General features: G+C 31.9%; 3 protein-coding genes across 3 annotated transcripts; all 3 read right to left on the reverse strand.

Moving 5' to 3' along the window:
- Window positions 1–887: 887 nt before the first annotated feature.
- On the reverse strand, window positions 888–5,450 carry TRIADDRAFT_56417 (uncharacterized protein; the record flags this gene model as incomplete). The annotated part of the gene is made up of 4 exons (XM_002112816.1): window positions 888–1,183; window positions 1,624–2,470; window positions 3,747–4,066; window positions 5,408–5,450. 4 exons carry the CDS (start codon window positions 5,448–5,450, stop codon window positions 888–890), a joined length of 1,506 nt encoding a protein of 501 aa, XP_002112852.1.
- Window positions 5,451–12,416: 6,966 nt separating this feature from the next.
- Window positions 12,417–13,924, reverse strand: TRIADDRAFT_56419 (uncharacterized protein; the record flags this gene model as incomplete). The annotated part of the gene is made up of 6 exons (XM_002112817.1): window positions 12,417–12,497; window positions 12,642–12,740; window positions 12,875–12,972; window positions 13,311–13,365; window positions 13,766–13,792; window positions 13,895–13,924. 6 exons carry the CDS (start codon window positions 13,922–13,924, stop codon window positions 12,417–12,419), a joined length of 390 nt encoding a protein of 129 aa, XP_002112853.1.
- Window positions 13,925–16,496: 2,572 nt separating this feature from the next.
- On the reverse strand, window positions 16,497–18,760 carry TRIADDRAFT_56420 (uncharacterized protein; the record flags this gene model as incomplete). The annotated part of the gene is made up of 3 exons (XM_002112818.1): window positions 16,497–17,647; window positions 17,811–18,060; window positions 18,623–18,760. 3 exons carry the CDS (start codon window positions 18,758–18,760, stop codon window positions 16,497–16,499), a joined length of 1,539 nt encoding a protein of 512 aa, XP_002112854.1.
- Window positions 18,761–23,041: the final 4,281 nt, after the last annotated feature.

The following is a 23,041-nucleotide window of genomic DNA, read 5'->3' on the forward strand; positions in this document are numbered from 1 at the left end:
TAGCGAGACCCTTAAAACTGATCCGAATTTACCCGAAATTAAAAAAATTACGCGAAATAGTAACGTATGAAGGCGACAATCATAATCATATACTGTTTATTTATAAAAATTATTTTAGAGATAGACGAAGTGATTAGATTCTTATCATCGTATGTTATAAAATACAGTGGGATGTAAGATGTCAATATCTGATAAAATAGTGATACTGTATATGAAGTACCATATATACAGACACGAGGGTTACGTAATTTAGAAATATAAAAGAAAATAGAATAAACAAGATAAACTTATGAAAGGTACTATAAATATGACAGGAAATAAATAAATGATCAAACAGATTCCCTGTAACTCGCGTTATAAGCTTTATATTTAAGCTTCCATAGACCATCGTTACAGTTCTACAAGTATACTGTCACATCGTCTACGGTAAATTAATTTTGAATCTAGGATTCATCAAATTTGATCTCAGAATTGAAGGTTATGTTTAGCTAATTCAAATTTTTGCTACCAATTTTGAAGAGCTCTATTTACCGTAATATAATTTATTATTAGCTTTCAATTAGTTCTTTGTTTGTAATCGAAATTAAAAATGATCCTTTTTCACGCGATTACATGCTAACTCTTGAATGTACACCGCTATGGCGAAAAGCTACGTGCATTCCTCACCATTATAAAGAATGTAAATTCATCCTACACATTATAATATTATCAATTACCATTATGGATACAAACAAATGCATCGAATTGGTTGATCTTTTAGAGTTTTATGCAGTCCACAGATCAGAATTTATGAAGTTAATTTTGGGACTGTAAAGAGGTTCAGTTCGACTAATACATTGCAATTGTCCGTGCTCATTGGATATCGCTAAAATATAAAGGCAACGAATTTAAATAGAAGTCACAGGTGGTCTAGCGAAAGAGCGGGGTATAAAGCCCTGCTTATTGCTGGTTGGTGCATAAGCCCAAATCCAACTTTCATCATTTTGATCATCAAGTTCAGCATAAACAATTTCGCCTCTTCTAACGTCTAAGTCATCGATGGTCCTAGCTTGGTAATCAAAGAGAACTACAAGACGGGTGCCTTGCTGCTTGATAACTGTTGAATCCGTACTGAACATAGATTCATTTTCAAAATCTGTTTTTATAGACGAATCATCCTGATTCGAAATTGCCTTGAATGTTTCTAGAGATAGATGTAGAATACGACAAAAAGTTAAATGCTACTACAAAAGTCAAATATCTTATATCCTTGTCGATAGTACATGAATCAAGTGTCTATAGTGGTGGAAAGTGCGGTTTATAAGTACTTCTCAATTGATATGTATTCATATTAATCTGTGGTTATATAAAAATACATTCACATAAATACAGTTCTAGTATTAATGCCTGTCCGCATGATTAAAATAAGAATATATTTTACTAAGCCATTCTGAGAGGAAGTGATAGCGAGCATATGCAGCATTATTTGCTAATCATATGCAGTACGCTTCTGTATTTTTATCGAATAAGCGTACTCTTACCTTAATCTTATTAGCTATCAATGTTGATAGTCATCTGCGAGTATTGTGAACTAGTTCTATTCGTAATGACATTCTCTTTATAAAACAGCTATTAAATACTAACCATCATCAATGGATAAGCTAGACAACGGAACAAATCCTTCTTTCCTATTATCTTTCGCTATCCAAGCCCAGTTATCATTATCGATATTAAGAACCTTAACCAACTCTCCTTGTTGAATGGAAATATCACAGTCAGTTTCGGCTTGAAAATCTGCAGTTACTAGGATCAGTCCTTGTGACTTAGGACTTCCATTGTTAGAGTTTGAATTTTTATAATAATTATTATTCTTATTATTTATGTCTGGTACAATGCCATCATCTGGTAGACTATAAGATTTATTTCGTAATTCTTGCTGTTGATGAGCACTACCAACGATTGATAGATTATCGCTGGATTCACCATATTCCTGGTAGGAATGATTGGAAATTTTACTATTACTACTTGATCCTGATCCTGTTGTTGCAATAGGGTAGTTATTGAAATTAGATTGAGACTGTTGGTTATAAATATGAGGAGTCGCAGATGTATTAGGCTGTGAATTTGATGGTAAAGTACTATTTGGCTGATGATTGAATTGATCATCAGTATGATTGGACAATCTTATTCCGTTGTTTCCAACATCTGATTGTTGCATTCTGTTGTAACTAGCTCGATTTAGTGCGTGAGTAAATCTTTGCCTGGGACTTTGTGGCCTGAAAACAACACCTTTATCTAATTCTTCACTGCTTTCTTCCTTAGTAACATTCGGTCTACTACGATCAGGCGACGGTTTTTGTAGATTTAAGTTTAATCTGAAATTTAACTGATTGGCAGGAACACTAGGCTGAATACGGCGATTTTGTGATTCTCGATCGATAGACTTTAAATAGGAAAATGTACGACCAAACGATGATTTCATTTCTTGTTTCTGTAATTATAATTACGGTTATTAAAATATCTTAAAATATTCGTTAAAAGAATTGCAACGCTAGCATTTTGTAGCATCGACTGTATTTCTTTGCATCAGGTTGTGAGAGGTTAATATCATGATGTTATTTGGATAATATCCTATTTGTATTTTTACGTAATACGAATTTCCTCTAAAAATTTTCATATTTTTTTAGTTCAAGTTATAATAAGAGCAATGAGAGTAAGATTTCTATAACAAATAATTTGTTGCAAATACTTTCACATGGTATTGAAATAGAATCGACCGACCGAATGGCCTGTTAATTAATACTGAGTTACGATATCAGACAAGTATACTAAATGTACAGTTTTTACCAGGATAGTCAGTCTAATAATAAAAAAATTACTAAATTCAGTAAATAAAAACCTAATGAACTACTCTAATACGTTTACTAGTATATACTGTATGCAACGGTGTTTTTAGTATAATTCAATAAAACTAACAGTGATCACTGAATATGTACAGCGTTACATATTATACAAATATGTTAGTAAAAATCGAAATATTTTTTAATATTGCATACCATACGCTGTATGGGGTATACTTTACAGTGTGAGTAATAATCAATAGGAAACTGTACTTTTCTCTAATTGATGTAGCTATGAGGAGACATTAGATTTAAATTTATACTTAAACTACCTGATTCTATAGTTTGGGATTATAAAAGTCAAAGGGAGTTAGATTTAGCTGCAGCATACTAAGCGACGATGTTTGAGCTACCTATACGATCAGTTACCTTGCAAGCATAGAATAACATAATCTATAAGTGACTGCGTGATATTTTATTCGTAGGAACAATCTTTTAGTTACAAATAGAGGAGGTAACGTAGGTGGATAGATCTGGAAAGATTTAATCAAGGGGCATAATGGACTTTTGATAACGATTCGTATGCGCACACTGTAGTAAATTAGCATGGTTACTTCACATGAGCAAATATGGTACCGTACTATAGCAAAAGAGCGCGGAACAATTTGTAAAATTATCTATGTTATTTCAAGATCGAAACTATCATAATGGAACTAACTCTTATAGCGTAATCGCATATTGAATGTTAATCTAACAATAGATACGGTATTTAACTAAAATAGATTAAATACTTATAAATCAGCATTTTACTCAACTTTAAACTAGAGTAGATATGACCGAACAAACTACTGTATATACAACAATTAAAAACAATTTTAAATATTCAATTTTATTTAACTTATATCATATCCAGAAAATTTTACGTACTTTTCGTGGCTTTTCAATGTTAGGAGATTGCTTTAACGCGCAATAGGAATAGGGTACAAATCCTTCACCCCCATGACTAGCTTGTACATATACCCAATCATTATCACGATATAGAAGTGTCACGATATCTCCTCGCTTAACTTCTAGCTCGTCTTCAACGCAAGGCTGAAAGTCTTGTAGTATCACCATTTTCATCCTAGCAAAATCTTTGCTATCATCATTAGCTGCGCTGCGGCTTATTTCAATTGCAAGTAGGCTTTCAAGACTTGAACTTCCAGTAATTCTCGCTGGCATATAGGCAAATGCATTTTGGTTTCTCCCTACAGAAATTTCATATATTATGCGTAAGTGCCATTCCCTGAATAATCTAATTGAATCTAATGTAAGCCTCGAATGGACTCATAAAAGGTGCAAAGATTTACTCTTAAAGCTGTACTCTTGATCAAAAATACTGTTTCAGATTATATAAGAATTAGAATATCAATTAATAAGAAATTGTAGCTGGTAGTGAGAGCCAAAATTTGAATTATATGGTACGCTGTATATCGATCATTTGCTAGTTTGTCAAGCGATAAATACTGTTATTATGTTTCTACTTAGCTAGGATAAGAAGAACTCTTAATTGATCGATTTGAAATATTTTTTGTACTTTATCTTTTAAGTTATGAATAGTTGATGGAAAGTAAACCGAGAAACAATAGACCATTTTAAAACAAAGATGCAATCACGATAATTACAGAAAATAGTTCAAGTTTCTTGTTGAGGAGAATCATACTATACATGTAGAACTATTAACGGGTATTATAACAGCCATTATTAGTAGCACTATCACTAGTCGCATAGACGTTTTTATGTACTTGTTTTGATGCAGTAACAACATGATTTAACTTGCTACAGTTAAACCATCTTTGAACCTAGAGAAATTCTTGGTACCTAGAACTAAGTCAGCATAATATTAAATAATCAAATATAAAGGATGAATCCTTAGATTATAAAAAGTTTTACACTCTTTGTAGGCTAAAATTAAACAATTAAGTGATTGTAATCATTAGTTATGATAATTTTGATGTAAGCGAAATTGCTTTCACATAAACTTGACCGCGTTAATAAAACACTAACATAAAACAGCAATAAATTCAAGAGGATGGATCTTAGATCCGTATCATTATGAAGTAAAATAGATAGAGTACTGAATTTTGTCTTGTTCTCCTTTGTTAATAATATTTGGCATCATGAAATTCTTAATGTTAGTGCTGTTACATTACTCCGAAATTAAATCATCTCCTCCCTTTTTTTCATGTTAATTTATTTAAGTAGGCTTTAAGGCATGTGTTATGTATAGAAAACTGAAATCAGTTATTTGTAATTAAATATGATTTAGATAGGATTGAGACCGTGATTTTTAGCATCAGTACTGTAGTAAATCAATCGAAAAGGCATACCATTCTTTTATATATAATATTGACAACTAGTGAAATCATGTCGATAACAATAAATTGATTGCTATAACGGTAGGCAACTTATTCTTATCAAGCAGATTTCACGCTAGATGTCAAAGATCACGATTATCATAGTTACCTTGATTATCATAGCTATGGAATTGATATAGTAGATCATCTAACTAAGTTATAGAATCGAGTCCTATAGATTTCAAAACTTACCTTTTTTACTTTTAGAAAGTCTAATCGGGCATAAGAACGCCATGATGATCGGTACGATTATGTTTACAACAGTATATTTTACACTGACAATACTGTATAATTTATTTTCTCCGAGACACTTTTCATGATTGATGGTATAGGAACTTACGTATTCCTTTCTTTCATGCCCCCAATGGTCGCCGTTGTGCTAATAACTGACGTCCATATAATTTGAAATACATTATTAGAACAATAGCTGGGAAATTGCGCAAGTCTTATTTGTTCTGTCGGCGTTAGTTATCGGTACGCAATTAAAATAAATCATTCTTCAAGAACAATTATAAAACTGACCCATGTACACAGTATTTACTACACAATGGTACAGACAATACCATTGTTCGTCTGTGTCCCATCGAGCGATGCATCATTTCATAGCAATTTACTAGCATTATCTACTTGTGTTACACGGAATGTATTGACAACTTTTAGCAGTCCTTCAAGTAAAAACGACTTCATGAGAACAAAATACAATAATATAGAATTATAAATATTCTGTAAAAAATCACTATGTTCGATGCTTAAAGTTATAGACTATATATAGCGTATTGTTTAAAATAGGCAATGCTTTAAATATACGCGTATATACATTTAAAATAAGTGTATGCTTCTAGTTTAAATTTAGCCAAGGAAGCAAGGAAAATATAAAGAAATTTAAATAATTTATTTCAAATAATATATCGTACTTAATGCTACCATTCTTGTTATGTTACTCAATTTATTAAAAGCAAAGCTGCTCGAAGCTGATTCACGAATAGTATCTCATTAACACTATGTACTTGAAGCAAATGAGCACAATATGATGCACCGCTTAAGTCACAGCTCTTAGTATAAACACCAGTTAAATAATCATTCTTACTTTGAACTGTCAATGTTTTATACTGTACATTTGATTGCAATAAGTATTATACTGTAATATCTGTAGCCCACTTTCATTGTTATCACAATGTTCAGTAGTTTAATTAATGTATGTTGATTCCGATAAGGTATTATACGTGATTTTTTTTATTTAACTTGAGTTATTGCAACTGATACAGTCGTATTTCTCTCCTTTTGCTTACGCTAATATCAATTAATCAGACAAATTAGCATGTTCAAGTTACATATTTATCGTTCAAATACGCATATTCATTGACAATATCAGTAGTTAATCATCCGTATGCTAACAACATTGACTCAGGAAGTTTGACAGAAGCAACCAAATGATCAGCAGACTGGGTGCTTATAAAATTTTTATTTTTTCCTTCGCTTGTGATTGTAACCTACTAAGTGATTGTATCTGTCTCTGTTATTAATCGTACTGACTATATAAATTATACGATAAAGAATAAGAATAATGGGTCGGGAATATGCTTCGGGTAGCTATTAGTCAGTAGATGCTAATTTGACTACGTCATCGAAACACTTTAAGCGTCATACAGTGAATCATAGACCGTCGTCAGTCTTATTCAGGCAATAAAGTTTGTATCGAAGGTCAGAGTGTAGTGCTGTACAGCGATATTATTACTACAATAGCAAATATACATGGTCAGTTAAATAGGTAATTTAACCATAATAATTGCGTAATAATTAACCAATAATTACTATATGGAGAAACTGTATTGAACGAAGGGAGAGCCTTTGCCATAATTGAAAAATTTAGATAATGTCTGGTAGTGTATACAGTATGCAATGTGATATGACTAATACGGTTACTAACCAATGTCATGCATGAAGCTATACATCGTCCATAATGAATTCATTCAAAAATTTGCTGAAAGTGATGCTTTTTACATTGACTTCAAAATAATACACCGACTACGCCACAAGCGCCAGAAGGAGCTACTTAAAGGTGTAGATCGCTTATGGACAGTACCAGTAAAGATCGAAGTTAGACCGATTATAGATCATTAAATAACGAGTCAAAAACATTTACTTGTATTTCGCAAAATAGGAGTCTTACTACTCAATAATCATATACACTCTATCAAACAAAGAAGGCATCATTGCGTAATTAACATTGCATTTACTTGAATCAAGTTGTCATGGTTATTTATTATGCTTATTATCGCATAAAATTCTTTTAAATTAGCCGACAACTTGATTTCTTGTAAACAGTCAAAGATAAATCAGCAGACTAATTTAAATGTTCGATGGTATAATCTTGAAACCTAAATTAATATACGCTAAATAATACGTTATAAATCCTTTCCTCACTTTAGTGGTAGACTCAAGGTGCGCTTTTTCTTCGATTTATTCATTTGCTAAATGCTTATTTACATGACAGAAAAAGTGTACGAATAGGCATGGGTACACATACTTAGTGGATGTGATGATAGGAATGAAGTCTGTATCATTTGAAGATTATTTAAATTGTCATTCATGATTGTATTTGATGTTAAAATTGCAGGATGTGATGACGACTACTACAGTACGAGCATGTAAATGCGTGGAGGTAAGAAAGAAAGGCCTACTTCCATGGTTAAACTTGTGGTAAACGGACTGAACAACCAAATTGGAAGAATAGGTGTTACCTCTACCCGATAGTACACTGTACATAGCATCTGGATGAGAGCTGCTAAACGCCGAAATCGGCACTTCGTTAGTTCGAGATTCTTTCAAACTAAAAACCAGGATAATACTGGTATAAAGTGTACAGTACTATCTATGCACTTCTAGCGTTGAAAAAGATCTAACTGTTATAATTCTATTAGTATCTCAGTGACTTCTCGTTCACACCGCTACCAAATTTTGACTGGGTATGTTCTCTGACATTCAAATGCAGTTCTGTAGAATGACAGATGAAGGAATGATATGCTGCCGAAGTATGACATTAACCGCAATATCTCGGCTTATTAATAGTATGGTGAGATACACCGCTGTAAAACCAGTCTAGAAATGCACGAAAATGCGTTTATACCAGTATTCGGCATTACTTCTCTGTTATCATCAAAGAGGTAAAAAAGAACTTTTTTTCACCTCTATGGTCACCGTAAATATGTACTGTACAGTGCAATAACCGTACAATCAAAGTCTACATTTGTACGCAGAAATTATAAAACTACAGATTGAATAATTAAAAAAAAGAAAACACGGTTTAAACACCTCAATCACTATTTTGAAAGGTACCGCAGTTTGCTGACTACAATACCAGTATAGTACTGTACACCAAAGTACAGTACTAATAATTTGTGAACTTACCAACCTCTTTTTCGAGTACTTTAGTCCCTCTCAATACCAAGCATAATAATACTGTATATCCGTTTCTATGCCAACCTCATATCAAATTGTCTGCATACAGTGCTGTACAACGTACAGTACGGTACACTCGTACAGTACTGTACAGTGTACAGTACAGTAATATCAGTCGCTGTACCAGTAAATAATAAAATCATCAGGTATGCTGAGATTATTTTACCACTGCGATCGTAGGATAGAAAGTTTCTAATTATCAAAAATAGTGTTATTTATTTTTACCGGAGGCATTGAAGGTTTAGCAAGTATCAAACAATATTGCCTATGGCTTATCATTATCAAATAAGATTAACTTATCATTGCTATTAGGACAAGACTTTAAAATTAGGCAATGACAACTAAAAAAGCTCCTAATAGTCTCGGAGATTTGTTACATCGAGTACAAGATGTTCATCGAAAGGATATTAATGATTATTGCTCGGGGCATTTAAATCATAATAAGTTGTGGAAAGCGAAGGATGAGCTCTATCACAAGTCATGGGAATCGTCTTTAAAGAAGCCGGTAATTTTCGTTACTCCAAGCAAGCGAGTTCATATACCGGTTAATAAACCAATTAGAAGAAAAATGATAGATGCATTAGTGGATTATTCCGTTGGTCCTGCTGGTAATCTTCCGATAAGTGGTTATTCACTTACAGAGAATCCAGTCAAATCTGTCACTGAAGCTAAGACAGTAAAGAAGGACCGAAATTATGTCTTAGATTTGGATTACAAACAGCGTACAGGTAGTGATAAATAAAACTGATATATTTTACGTTTCATGTACAGCGCAGCACGGCTTAATAAATCTACATGAAATAGATTGTTTCAGATAGTTATGTACAGTAATCCTAATGTCATAAAATTATTATCGACAATATTTTTCGCAGTAGAATTTTCACTGTATTATAACAATTTAATGATTAATATCTTTTTAGTTGGGCCCGTATTGATAGAAGAAGTTGGATTTCCCGATGTCATGCTTCCGGTAGTAGTCAAAAACAACTTGAGCTCCACCGCTAATGATGAAAATAATGACGAAGATGCCATCTTCGAGAACAAATTTATCAATACTTATACACTTCATGCAAAACGTAAAGAGCAATATAAACATCTTCGAGAATTAGATCGAGCAGTAGTCAAGTGTCAGAGTATTCAAGACAGAGGAATGTTTCGAGATAGACGGGTAGAAGATATAGAACATAAATTGCAAAATGTAAGAAATAAGTGATCCGTAAATGTGTGAAAATTTTATACCGATAGTTACTATTAATTTCGTTTAAACTTATTACTGGTAATATTACAGGAACTTCAGATTGCCGAGGCAAGCAATGATTATATGGAAACCCTTAATAAATTTAGTAACTCTTTTAATAAAATTATTACTTTATCGAAGCTTTATAAAGGAATATTGAAGTTAATCAAGGTCAGTCACTTGAATATGAATAACAATCTTGAATCATGAAAGATGTATAAAAGAATTACACATATAGCTTCTATTCATCCTAAATCAACGAAATATCTTACTTTTAGGCTGAATATGATAATTATTTAAATTACTTATTTCGAAGACAACCACTTATACTTGAATCTGTAAGATATGGTGTACAGCAACTATCAGATAAAAATACTGCCAAATATATTCCAGAATTGAAAAGAGGGATGCTTTCAGTTGATATCTTAGAAGAACAAATAAATGTTCACCTAAAGGAGAATGTTAGGTAATTTTTGTATGTTTTATTCCAGACCATAAGGTTAAAGTAATACAGCAGAAAATAAGTACGTTAGTCCAGTTTCATCAATTATTATAATATGCTATAATTACCCCCATTCTCTATAGTATTCTATATGCTCTTTAATTGTTACTATAAAAATCCTATTTGAATCAGGCTAAGAGAAAAATTAAGAAAGGAGGAACAGCTTACACAAAATGCTATAGATGAAATTGCAGGTCTCAATAGAACGCATATATTTCTAAAATTTACTGTAGCGGAGTGGATAAAACAATTTTATGTAATTTATCAAAGCTAAATTTTCGTGATTTCTATAATAGCTACGCCTAAAAGACTTGTGATACATGTTGAAGAGAAACCAAAAGAAGTAGATAAAGTGATAGATGAACTTCACGTAATGGTTAGTCTTCCAATAGTTATATGCAACGAATTCATGTTATTGTAATACAATGCTGTATCAAAATTTGAACTTTGAACGCTCCTTATTATCTAAAATGTATTCAGATTTATAATAAAAGAAGAATAATTCAAAAAATGAAAGAGCATCAGAAAAAAACTCTTGTCCCGGCAACAGTGTGCCAAAGGTTGGACCAATGCATTAAAGAAACCGAGGTAAATTTTCTGATATTAATGAACCTAACCTAAGATACCTGATGTAGAAATCAAGATAGGGTGTTAAGTAAATCAACGAAATAATCATTAGTATCATAAATCATTACTTCGATGTTAATCATACCGATTCATATCAGATTCAAATTCAGAAAGTGATGAAACAAGTTGAAATGGTAGAAACAAGAATTAAGGTGAACATTTGCGAGCTTAGCATTCGATTTTGCACTGCAATAGCTCTTTTAATATTGTAATCTTAACGAAAATACCTCTAGAAGTTAAGCTAACATACTTCGTTAAATTACAATTTTACGAATACAAATGTATTGTCAGGTACATGGACAATAATCGTTTATTAAATTCACGATGTCGCTGATAATTAATCATAGTTTACCATTAATTATAATGGCAGGAGCATCAGACATATATAAACATAGCACTTGGTAAATCAGGATTTACAGCAGATAATAAGCGGTAAGCTTAATAGCTTCAATAAATGTTTTGCATATACATCTAATTTATACATTAACCCAATAAAACAAAATTCTACGATAGCCTATTTATGCAGAGATTGAACCAATTTATTGAAAGAAGATCAGAATTAGAGCACAACAGCTTGCAACTATAGCTGTTTGTTATAATCGCAAAGATTTCTGAGTTGGATATGTAAAAACTGAGAGCTTAAACGACTAGCACCAAGTTTCCATCATTTGTGAAGTATAGGTATATAAATTTCTTACATATAAAATACTGAATATTAGCAATCGTTATTACAAATTATTCTTGTAGTAAGCGACAATCTCAAGTATCGTATTGCCTCCGTGTATAATAATTCGATAACTAAAATTATCCTCCCTACTGTTACACATGTATTCTTCAAATTGTGATTTGTATTATAATTATTACAGGAAGGTATCTTACGATAGATGATATACAGTATTTTTCAAGAATTGTATATTTATAGAAATAGAATGTAATTCAATAAAACATCAGCTGAATAATCTATTCGTTTTGTAAATCAATGTACTTCAAATATTAGTAATGAACGAAGACAATACCAGATTAAATTGTATATTCTCTTTTTAGAAATTTACAGTAGGTAAAATAGTACGAAAAATGATAATTCTATGAGTAACACTCAAGTAGCCGTGATTGATTTCTCACGGATACTAAGTAATCTACAAAGGAGTTCTGCATTATACCATGAGTATCAAGACTTATTATAGAGAATAATGCTAGCAATTTAAAGTTGGGCACTAGAGGAACATTACATTTAGCTCGTCAATATCTAATCCAATTATGAAAGATTAAGCTATTTGCCAATAAATCTAGCAATATGCCAGACTGAGATTATTCGATAATAACGTAGCGAGTTCAATAGCGTCAACCCGGATAAAAGGGCATGAATTTTTCTATAGTTATTGATCTATAGATAGCATTTGGCGATCATCGAAAGCTTTTCTTGCCTTCTTGAGCTCCTCATTTAAGGTCAATAAATCCTGAATGTGGAGGAAATACGACAAAGTAATTTATTTAATTTAGGGCATGTATTTAAAGCTGTTGTTTACAAATTTTAAGTATAGCATAATTGGGGGAATACACAAATATGTTAACATATATTGTATTTTACAAATTTAAGTTACCTTAACTCGAGCATATTTTTTCGGATCATTACGAATAACGTATATAATGTCTTCGACGTGAATCTTTCCTTTCTTTCCAACGTTTAAGGCCTTCAATGTCTATTTTAAAATATTTAATATGATCTAAATAGCGAATCAATATAAGCGTAATCATTCATTATATTAGACACTAGGGGAGACACTAATTCTACAGTATCTCCATACGTAGAGATAAATATCATGTGCTTTCAAACCGTGTCCGATATGAATTCTATCACCATCTCTTCCAACATATCCACTGATTCCGTATACGCAGTAGCTTCATCCCCAAAGCCATACATCATGCACCTAACTTTAGATATTATACATACAATTATAAATTGCATTCTCTTTGACTCTGTAAGTACTTAACAAGTAAAGGATTCCAAAGTATTTACAGTAAGTTCTTAAAGGGCTTTAAATGCTATTGCCTTGTTAGCGTTTGATTAGCCAAGCAATAAAAGTATATAGTAAAATCAGCTTGAGCAGACAAGTAATTCGAGAGAAGTAAACATTATACAGTGTAGATTTTAATTCGATTTCTCTTTAACATGAATTACTAAGTCTTTTTCTGATGTTTTGTACAGACTAGATTTCATAGTGAATGTATTAGCTAATTCTTGTAGACATACTTCACCGCTCTTTACTTACGTTCTTTATTAAACAGTCTTTTCCGTTTACTTCCACTTTCTGTAGATTCTAAATGCTGTAATGAATATCATATTAAATAAAGAATAGCTATTTGCCGTTGCGATGGCATGTTTTAAGCGATTTTTCTTATCTAAATCAAAAAGGTCGTATTTACAACGCCAAGCAATAAACGCTACCGACATGCTGCCAGAAAATCTTAATACCAAACAACTGCATAATACTATTCAATAAGTATCGTTTCATACTACTCAATTTTCATTTCGCAAGCTTAGACATTTAATGTGTTACTAGAGACTACCAACTGTATCCTTCAAAGATAATTATAACCCATTGATTAGAATCTAGATTTAACGAATTTTGACGAAGACGAATGCAGCAGTTTCAGAGAAGTGTAGAGAAAATTGTGCTGAACGCTAGAGAGTGAAGTCATCGAACTTTCTATGTTTACATTTTACCGTATCAGATTTCGATGCTTTCTTGCCCTAAAGGGAAGAAATTACCGTTAAATTCTTCCATTTTGAGTGTATATATATATATATATATATCAGGAACAATAAAGCAAATTTATCACATTAGATCATAACCTGATCATCTGCGTCATCCGTGAGATCCATCTCCGATTTTTTGATTTCTTTATGTTTTTCGAGCGTTATTATCTACTGTACTAGTAATATGTCAATAGCCCGCGACTGGGTCACTTGTTACTGTACTGTACCATCGTAAACGATTGCTGGAGCAAAATGTGCAGTACTGTACAATACAGTACTTGTCATAGAAGAACACGGTACTGTACGGTACAGTGTACAGTACAGTATAGTACAGTACTGTACAGTACAGTACAGACTGCACTGTACAGTTACAGTACTACACATTGTCTGCACTGTACGTTTTTACCTAAATAATAACTGCGATAAATACCTGGACAGTGGACTGGACACCCTCCTCAAATGTCGAAAAATAATTACTCAGTACGGATCTTCCGGCTCTACTTTCTAATAAATCACTCGTATTAATTTGAAATAGCATTTCTGATCTAAAGTTACTGCTTCCAGGCAAAGCTTAGTAACAGGCAATGGATTACAATGTAATTTTATTACTTAATTTAGAAAAAATCAGTAAAGTCATAATCGACTGTCTGCATACTAAAGTATTGTCATAACGAAGTGTTTGATACAATTTGTTAACCAAATTAGGCTAGTTGTCTGTCCGTCTGAACATGTAACCAAAGATTGATAATGCCGCTCCGTTAAGATTATAAGTACTGTACTGTGGTGTTGATTATATTATATATTATTACTGCACTGCACTGTACGGTATGTATGGAGCAATGAATTAGTCAGGAACTCCTAACAACTCCCTACTTTAGCCAAAATTATTATTATTAGGCTCATATTAGGAATTTAAATCTTCACTGATGTCATGGTGTGCTTAGTACATAGACTGACCATTTTAAATCAGCTGCACTGCCGAACCCATACAGTACCCCCAACACCCAAAGTGTTGACTAATATTAGAACTACCACTAATGATGATCACAGGTACTAACCCGAAAGGGGTGACATTATTTTTTGTACTGTACTGTACAGTGTACAGGGACTAGACCTGGTCAGGGACTACTTCAGGAACAGAAATTTGTAATAAAAATCTTAAGGAATGCAAAGTAAACAAGGATTTATTGCAACATGATAGCTCGCTAATATAATATACTGTTTCGGAATGAATGCAAAACAGTTAAGAAAACAAAGGGTTACGTAATAATTGTAATTATTAACTTTAATACGCTTAATTTTACGATTAGTAAATTACATGTCAAAATTAGAGCCTGCTGTTTTTACCAACGTCTAAAGTATAATACGCGTACTGCACTAACTATAAATAGTTATAATATACGAGTGTAGAAATGATGAAAACGTGTTAAGAACTATGATGCCGACAAGGCGTCAACGAAATCTATATGGACTTTTAGTAGACCGTTATACTTCAATAACAACTAAAAATTGTGATCAGCTTACTAATCAGGAACACTCCATTGATTTTATAATGTAGTATTCTTAATCAGTAGTTTCAAATTATAGATTGAGACGCAATACCACATTTTCTCTAGTATAATTTCTTTGTGGTAAGAATCAATAGTGGTACGTGTTATGTACGTAAGAATACAGTAACCTGTTGTACTGCACATTGTGTTAGCATAAGATAAAGGTAATGAATTACTAAGATAAGGGTATAATACATTATTACCGCTATACAGTACTATTTAAATGCAGTAAATCCTAAATAAACGAGACTTTCAGAAAGCTTACTAGGAGGAGTGTATCAAAGTCCTTCGTGCTAACGTTAACGACTAAGAGTGGAAACACAACGGCACACTCAACTGATTTTGATCAAAGAACGATACAGTTGCTATAACTTGAAGATGTAATAACATATTTCTTTAATCTCTCAATAACAGGACGCATTGCATAAAGTCTTACATGAATAACCAAATAATGCCTGCATTCAGTAAAATTCACGAAAAAATCAGCAATGTAACGACAATCCGCATAAAGTATATACGAACACAATTTAGTTCAATGGCATTTTATATAGGGAATTTTATATATTATATTTACTTAATGCATATAACTGTAAATTATGATATACAAGAAAATATTCCGTTCGTTATACTGTACAATCATGAAGGTTACTACTGTATATATCGGTACGAAATCCTTCAACTTTAGACGAAGATAAAAGAAATGGATATGAATTATGGAGTAGCATTGCCATATGAAACTCTTCAGCTTAGACATTTAATCTTAAAAATACCCATCTCATCATCTTATCACCTATTATTATCGGGCATCATGGAAATTGATAAAATGAATATTATTCAATATAATTGATCTTGGTAATATTCATCTAGAACTGTCAAAAGATTATCACGTAAGAAATTAAGCATTTAAGTACCTATTTAAGTCCATATAGCAAGTGCGATAGTCACTCAAAATCCTAATAGCGGTAAATACTCTAAATTAAAACAATGTTGATAAATAATGGCTTAGAAGCCAAATCAGTAATTATTTAAACGCTGAAAGCGAGGATAAATGCAGTGTTTGAGGATTGCAATCTTCAAGTATATCTAATACATTATGCGTTATGGATGAGTAATTCAAATTTTAAATCGTTTTTCGTTGAGACCATGAGTTAGTCTTTTTTAAATAATCGATGCTTTGATTTTATGTGACGTACAAGATCACATAATCTGTCAAAACTGTCTTTCCCACAATGCTCACATTTAAGTGGAATTTTGTCTCTTGTATGTGATGCTAAGTGCTTTTTTAAGTTACTAGGATCGCTAAATGACTTGTTGCATATATTACAAGATAGTGGTTTTTCACCAGTGTGAATTCTCATATGGATCTTTAAAACATATTTTCGACAGTATGTTCTCCCACAGTAAGGACACCGGTGACGAGTCGCATTGTTAGTATGGGTTTTATAAGTTTTACTGGTCGACATCGCGGTTTGCCGCGTGTTATTCTTGTTGCTTGATGATGGATAGTTGTCTTGATTGATTGCAGCCGTCAGAAACATATTATCTCTGCTCGATGTTGGAGGAAATGTTGCGGAATGAGACGTTATGGCTGACTTCGTTGTTTTCTTTGAATGGTCAACGATGTTTCTTTGAAGAAGTGAAACTGCAGAAGACGCATTTGAAGAAGCAGAATTCATTTGATAATAAGGTACAGATCTCATCTCTTCTAAGTCAATACTTTTATTATTAATATAAGAGTTATTCATTAAGTGAAGATTGCTAGTCGGTGGACTGCGTTCTAAAGTACAATGAGGGAAATTGGCAGGTCGTAAACAGGGATTTACTGGCGCAACATGACCTTTAACTAGATATGAAGGTGCTATTGAAACTAACGGATTACACTGTGTCTTTATAAAATTTAACCAAGTTGCGGTAGCGCATGCATTACTAGAAGGATTAGCTGATTTAGTGCGCATAAAATTATTTTCGTTGTATGGATAGCAAGGTAATACACGATTATTCCACAACGATGAATGTTGAAATGCCTTATATCCTGGAATATCAAATTCGCCAGGATAATTGGTTATCCTATCAGCCGCTGAATGCAGATGTCCAGAAGACGCTGACTGAACAGGTATCCTAGATGGTATCATAAACATTGGTGATTGAGTACTGTCAGAGCCACGGGTCTTTAGTTCCTTAGCATTTTCTGGAGGCGACTTAGAGTAAAGAACAGGGCATTTGCACATTAGGTGCGCTATAAACGGATGTAGATATCGATAGGTAGCGTGACATAATGTGCACCAGAAATAATTAGGGCCTAAATAGAAAAAATTTCCAGAAGCAAATGGATAAATAAATAAATTCTTGAATTAAAATCTAGATTTCATATGCTTTCAGTCGCCGAAATTAACTCTTAAACTCAGTTAAATTATATTCCCTGTCAAATGCGCTTAATAGATAATAACTATATTATGATTTACCAATTATATTCTCTTTTTTTGGTTGAGGGATATCCCATTTCTTTTCCATTTCTTGGCTAAACCAAACTAGTAATTCTTCGTGGCGAGTAATATCTCTTGTAGTTTTAAAGTGAATTTCTTTAGTGTGTCCATTAAATTGTACTTCGATATTTTGTTCGTCTTTGTTTCTTGCGCAGCTCATGCACGCCACCCATTCTAACCCGTTCACAATATTACTCGTGCAGATTATATTACCGTTTTTAATCTGTACCTATATTTTTAAGTAAGTAAAAGGTTTATGGCTCTAACAAATTTATCATAATTACTAGTAGATCCTTTCTATCACCGCATCAGTAATAGATAGTGATGAAATACTATAACATGATGTGTGTACTGTACACCTTCATACTACATGTACTCACAAAAACTTAGTAGATTACATATTTTTGGTTACATAAATTTACACGATACAAAATCATAAATATGTTTCTGGGACGATTAAACCAGGATAAAGTAAATCATCAGTATTGATTTGTTGTAATACCAAGAAATTAAATACCACACGATTTACTAATTTTGTAAGTTTATATTCCTAAATCCGCCTTAATATGGATAGTTATTTTGATTTGTAAATATTTAACATTTTGCTAGCATAATCCAATTCCTTACTGCCGTCTTTATCGCATATATTTAAAATATCGTTAGCATCCTTCATGATATTAATAATGCAGTTAATAATGGAGAATAAAAATGAATTATTAAATTCTAAAGGTCACTATGTTACATACTGAGAAACGATCACTACTAATAAGCGGAATGAACCTTAAACGTACCTCTAACATGAAAGCAGTTTCTCTGTTATCACTAGCTTTCTCGAAAAACTTTAATTCGTCCTTATATGGGCCAAATTTTAAGTTATGCGGGATGGACGTCGACGTCCACACACCAGTTTTAATTTTGGATAAATCCATTCGCAATTATTTCGTAAGCAGTTTAATAAATGATACCGGATGAAAAAAGATTAGGATCTAGATCAGCTCAGATATGAACGTTATAATACTATTACTTGTAGTAACAAATACTGCAATTTAATTTGCTTAGCAGAAGAGTGGACCAAAATAATCAGGTTTAAATAGTTTACTGCAATACTTGATACATGAGAATCCAGAGCAATATCAAGCACCTGTATATTAGTGGAATGTTAATTTTATTGTTGACAAAATAATTATATTCTCAATTGTCTTGTTGTTAATTTCTTTTTGATTATTTGTTGACGACAATTAAATCTATCCCTCTTTATTGTCTTATCATTAACAATTGATTTAAAAATTTAATAATGGCATTCTTTCAGCAAATTGATGTTTTAATAGTTAGATTATCATCTTATCCGATATTCTAACAATTAATTACCTGACAATTACCAGTACCACGTCATTAATAAACGGAAGGCAACTGTTTTCTATTGTTTAATTGAGCATCACCCATCTTATGAACATTCTTTCCCATGACTGGTATGTAAAAAAGTAATGAAAGAGTTGAAGAGTCTCCTTCTTATACTCTAGGTATATCGGCATATATAGCATTTCCTACAACTTTGTGGCAAATAAAAATCGCATAATTATTGTCGTGTGTTAACTAATGATTTACGTGTATTTTAAATTTTATGCTTTCAAACTTAATGTATTACAATAGTGTATTAAATAGCAATTAATCATATTCTAGATCGATTAATTTATCATGATGTGACGAATAAATAATACTATTGTTTATTTCTCTATTGATAGAACTAGATACTAATAGACTGTCTTCTTTACATTATGCATAGGGTTGCTAATAATCAATATCATTGGACTTATATGATCTTAATACGGACGATTTATTCGTACTATAGAAAATTAAAAATTTGTTGAATTATTTATAATTTGAACCACCCTATTAATTGAGCTGAGACAACTTTCACTTCTTGTGTAGCCGTAGTAATTCGAAGCTGCTATCGGCCAGCATAAAAATGAACGTAAAAATTAAATTTATAGAGTTAAAGCTTATAGTTTTCCAAAAATGTGTTTATCATGACTGATATTTAGAGGAGAGTGCACATAATCGATTAATGCTAGGGTAATGAGTAGTGAGAAATGATGAAATTGAAACTTGACGATACATGCTGTACTTGTGGTCGAAATTGTGTAATATAGCAACTGCGCCAAAGTCTAGATAAATATAAATTAATGTTTATTAATCGTAAAGATATTGATAGTATCATCTATGGGTCATTATTTGAACGCTTTCTGTAAGCGAAATTAGCCCGTTGACCATTACAGGAAACACATGAAAATTATTTTTGATGATGTTTATGGATGATAAGATTCTTGCAACTGAGCTCTAAAGGCTCTCATCAATTGTTTTTTGGTGTCTGTTTGTAATTCTGATACTTAATTATATTTGTCATAAAATATTTAAAAATTACGGGAAGAAATGATGAAATCGCTACAGTTAAAGCACGTTTTTAAACTTAAACTTAATTTACAAATTATTAATTTATGATTAAGGTTCGGATAATGAAATGTTATAATTGCATAGATTTGCGAGTACTAGTAAAGTCTAATTAAAGTTAATGTTATCTGCACTCATAATAAGCCATGTTACAAAGATAGAAATTTAATGAAAGAACCTATTTTAGGACTAATCCAATTCAGAAATGCAAAATTCAGTATATAAAGAATGAATACTAGGTTATTGACTCAAGCTTGTCCTTTAAGTGAATCTTACAAAGTAATAGTAGATCTTAATTGTAAATGTTTAGATTTATGCTGACAAGTGTCTTTGTCAACAGTAATTTCAGTAAGTAAAATATTAAATTCTTGCCACCATGAGATTTTTGCTAATATGCCGGGCGTGCGAGTAGCATGTCAGTTGTCATATACTGGTAGTATTTCATGATCAAATGATCATATATGCTAAATGACAAACAATGTTTAAAGTAATTAAGAAATAACAAAAGAATTCGTTGACCAGTAAATCATTAATGCCATGCAGTGTATTTCTTAGACAATCGAGGTAAGGTGTGCTAGATTCTAAAAGCTTTTTGTTGACTAATAGCGATCAGAAAATGGATTGTCTAACCATTATCTTGGACATATACAATTTTCATCACTATTTGCTAATGGGGTAAGCTAGTTTAAAATCTTAGCTAGTTTAACAGAAAGTTATTACTTTTTATATTTTGGATTTAAATTTAATAGGTTTTACAAATAACTCCATTTACGAAAAAATCAGCCCATGTTTAATTTAAATAGTGTAAATTAAACGCAAATTATCCAAGGGAACACAGAAATTGCTCCATATGTATTACATTACAGTACCGGAATTAAGGATAGGTCGCTGGCTTTACGGACTAAAAGATACAAATCCTAACAAAGAATACTATATACTTTAAACATTAATCTATGTCTACTATTTATAGTAAAAATTAAGCCAGTGTCAATAAGTTCAAGCGGATAAATTGAGTAGGAGAATTACAAATTTGGTGAATAGTTTCCTTCCTTATTTTGAGATATACAGGTATCTACATGTTGATTTCACAGTAGCAAGGATATTATATACTAATATTCAGATTTCAAAGAAAAACTCGTTCAGGTAAATCATACGGTATATTCCTTAAGATAGGGTAACTCAGTGTCAATCCTTTTTATCTTATATAAACTGTGGAGATATAAAAAATTTTAATCCATCACGTAAATTACAATGGCCTAAAGAACGAATGTAATTATAATTTAATTATGTTCCTGTATCAGCCCACAAACATAGACCATCGTCTAAATATAAATATAGCATTGTGAAAGATTAGCAGACTGTGGGTATGTTTTATTGTAGATTTATTTACCGATCGATTTATAACAAATGTATTATTTAAACTATCATGGTTAATTGTTATTGATCTCAAAGCAGCTGGTACTTCTTCTAATGCATAGTGTTCTATGCAGGTGCAATCTTGTTACGATAGTCATTATGAAGATTTGTTATCTGTTATTTTACTGCACCGTACAATATACTTTTCCTATTTACGTCTTTGCTTAACTTTGTTTCATGTATGGTAAGTAAAGTAGCGGCTGTACTGTAATGTAGTACCGGTATCTACTAACAGCATGAGAAATTGATTGTACTTTCATTGATTTCTCGCCATTATCAGATAAATCGTTTATTGCACTAAAAATACTTTTCAGATTATAGTAGCGATAGCATTGTCTGATAAAGTTCACAAAAGGCAATCAAATATCGAGGTATGTTACCTTCTAATTTCCAAGCTGCAAGCGACTGAAGTTAGGATTCTAAGATATACAAAACTTATTAAAGAAAGAAACAACTATTGTTAGCTTTAAAGCGACAACAGGTGTATAGTAGAGGATGTTATTTCGATAAATTTTATTGCATATTTATTAGCAGTGTATTACGAACTTCTTTTTGTAAGGTTTTCTTGTAATACGAATAAAAGAGTCCACTAGAGCTTGAGTACTGAACTGAACTTTATTATAGATATCAGTATCCTTATAAGTAGCGAATAATTGTAATAACTTTCTATATAACGGCTTACCATGAATAGTAATGGGCACCTTATCACGTCAATCAATGAGATAAACTAAGTTTATGACAAATAATATAAGATAAGAACATATTGTGCTAAAAGTGTTATCTAAGCCCTAATCTCAAAGATTACAGTTCCAAAATGAAAACAAGTGTCTGCAGTTTAGTCATCAAACATACAGATTTTACGAATTATGACTACGAGTCTAACGTAGTAAATCAATTACGAAACTTCTACTTCGTGACGCAGTGATACTAATAAAAATTTTCTAAAGGACAACAGTAATAACTGTAATTGCCATTTATTAGAAAAAATCAGTAATTAAAGTCGATCTATCATATTTTAATCAAATCTAGTAAACGTCGTCTTTTACGCCTATAGATCTTTTGCATCATACAAGTATAGTGGGCATACGCCTACGTGTGCAACGCGATTTATCTTTTACATCTACCAATTATCGTTGATCTTCTTAGATCTTGGAGCACCTGTATCAAAGAATAATTGACGGTATACTTAAACTGCAAAATATAGAAAATTTATGAATTATTAAGTTTCCTTTTATGCACATAGTTAACACTACAGCGATATCATAATCTTTTATACTAAAAATTGGTCATCAATGCGAGTACATTAAATTTTTAATTTTCTTATGATAGATTGCATCTTTAGTAGC

Source organism: Trichoplax adhaerens, genomic scaffold (genome assembly GCF_000150275.1).
Source record: "Trichoplax adhaerens TRIADscaffold_5 genomic scaffold, whole genome shotgun sequence".
Taxonomy (NCBI): domain Eukaryota; kingdom Metazoa; phylum Placozoa; class Uniplacotomia; order Trichoplacea; family Trichoplacidae; genus Trichoplax; species Trichoplax adhaerens.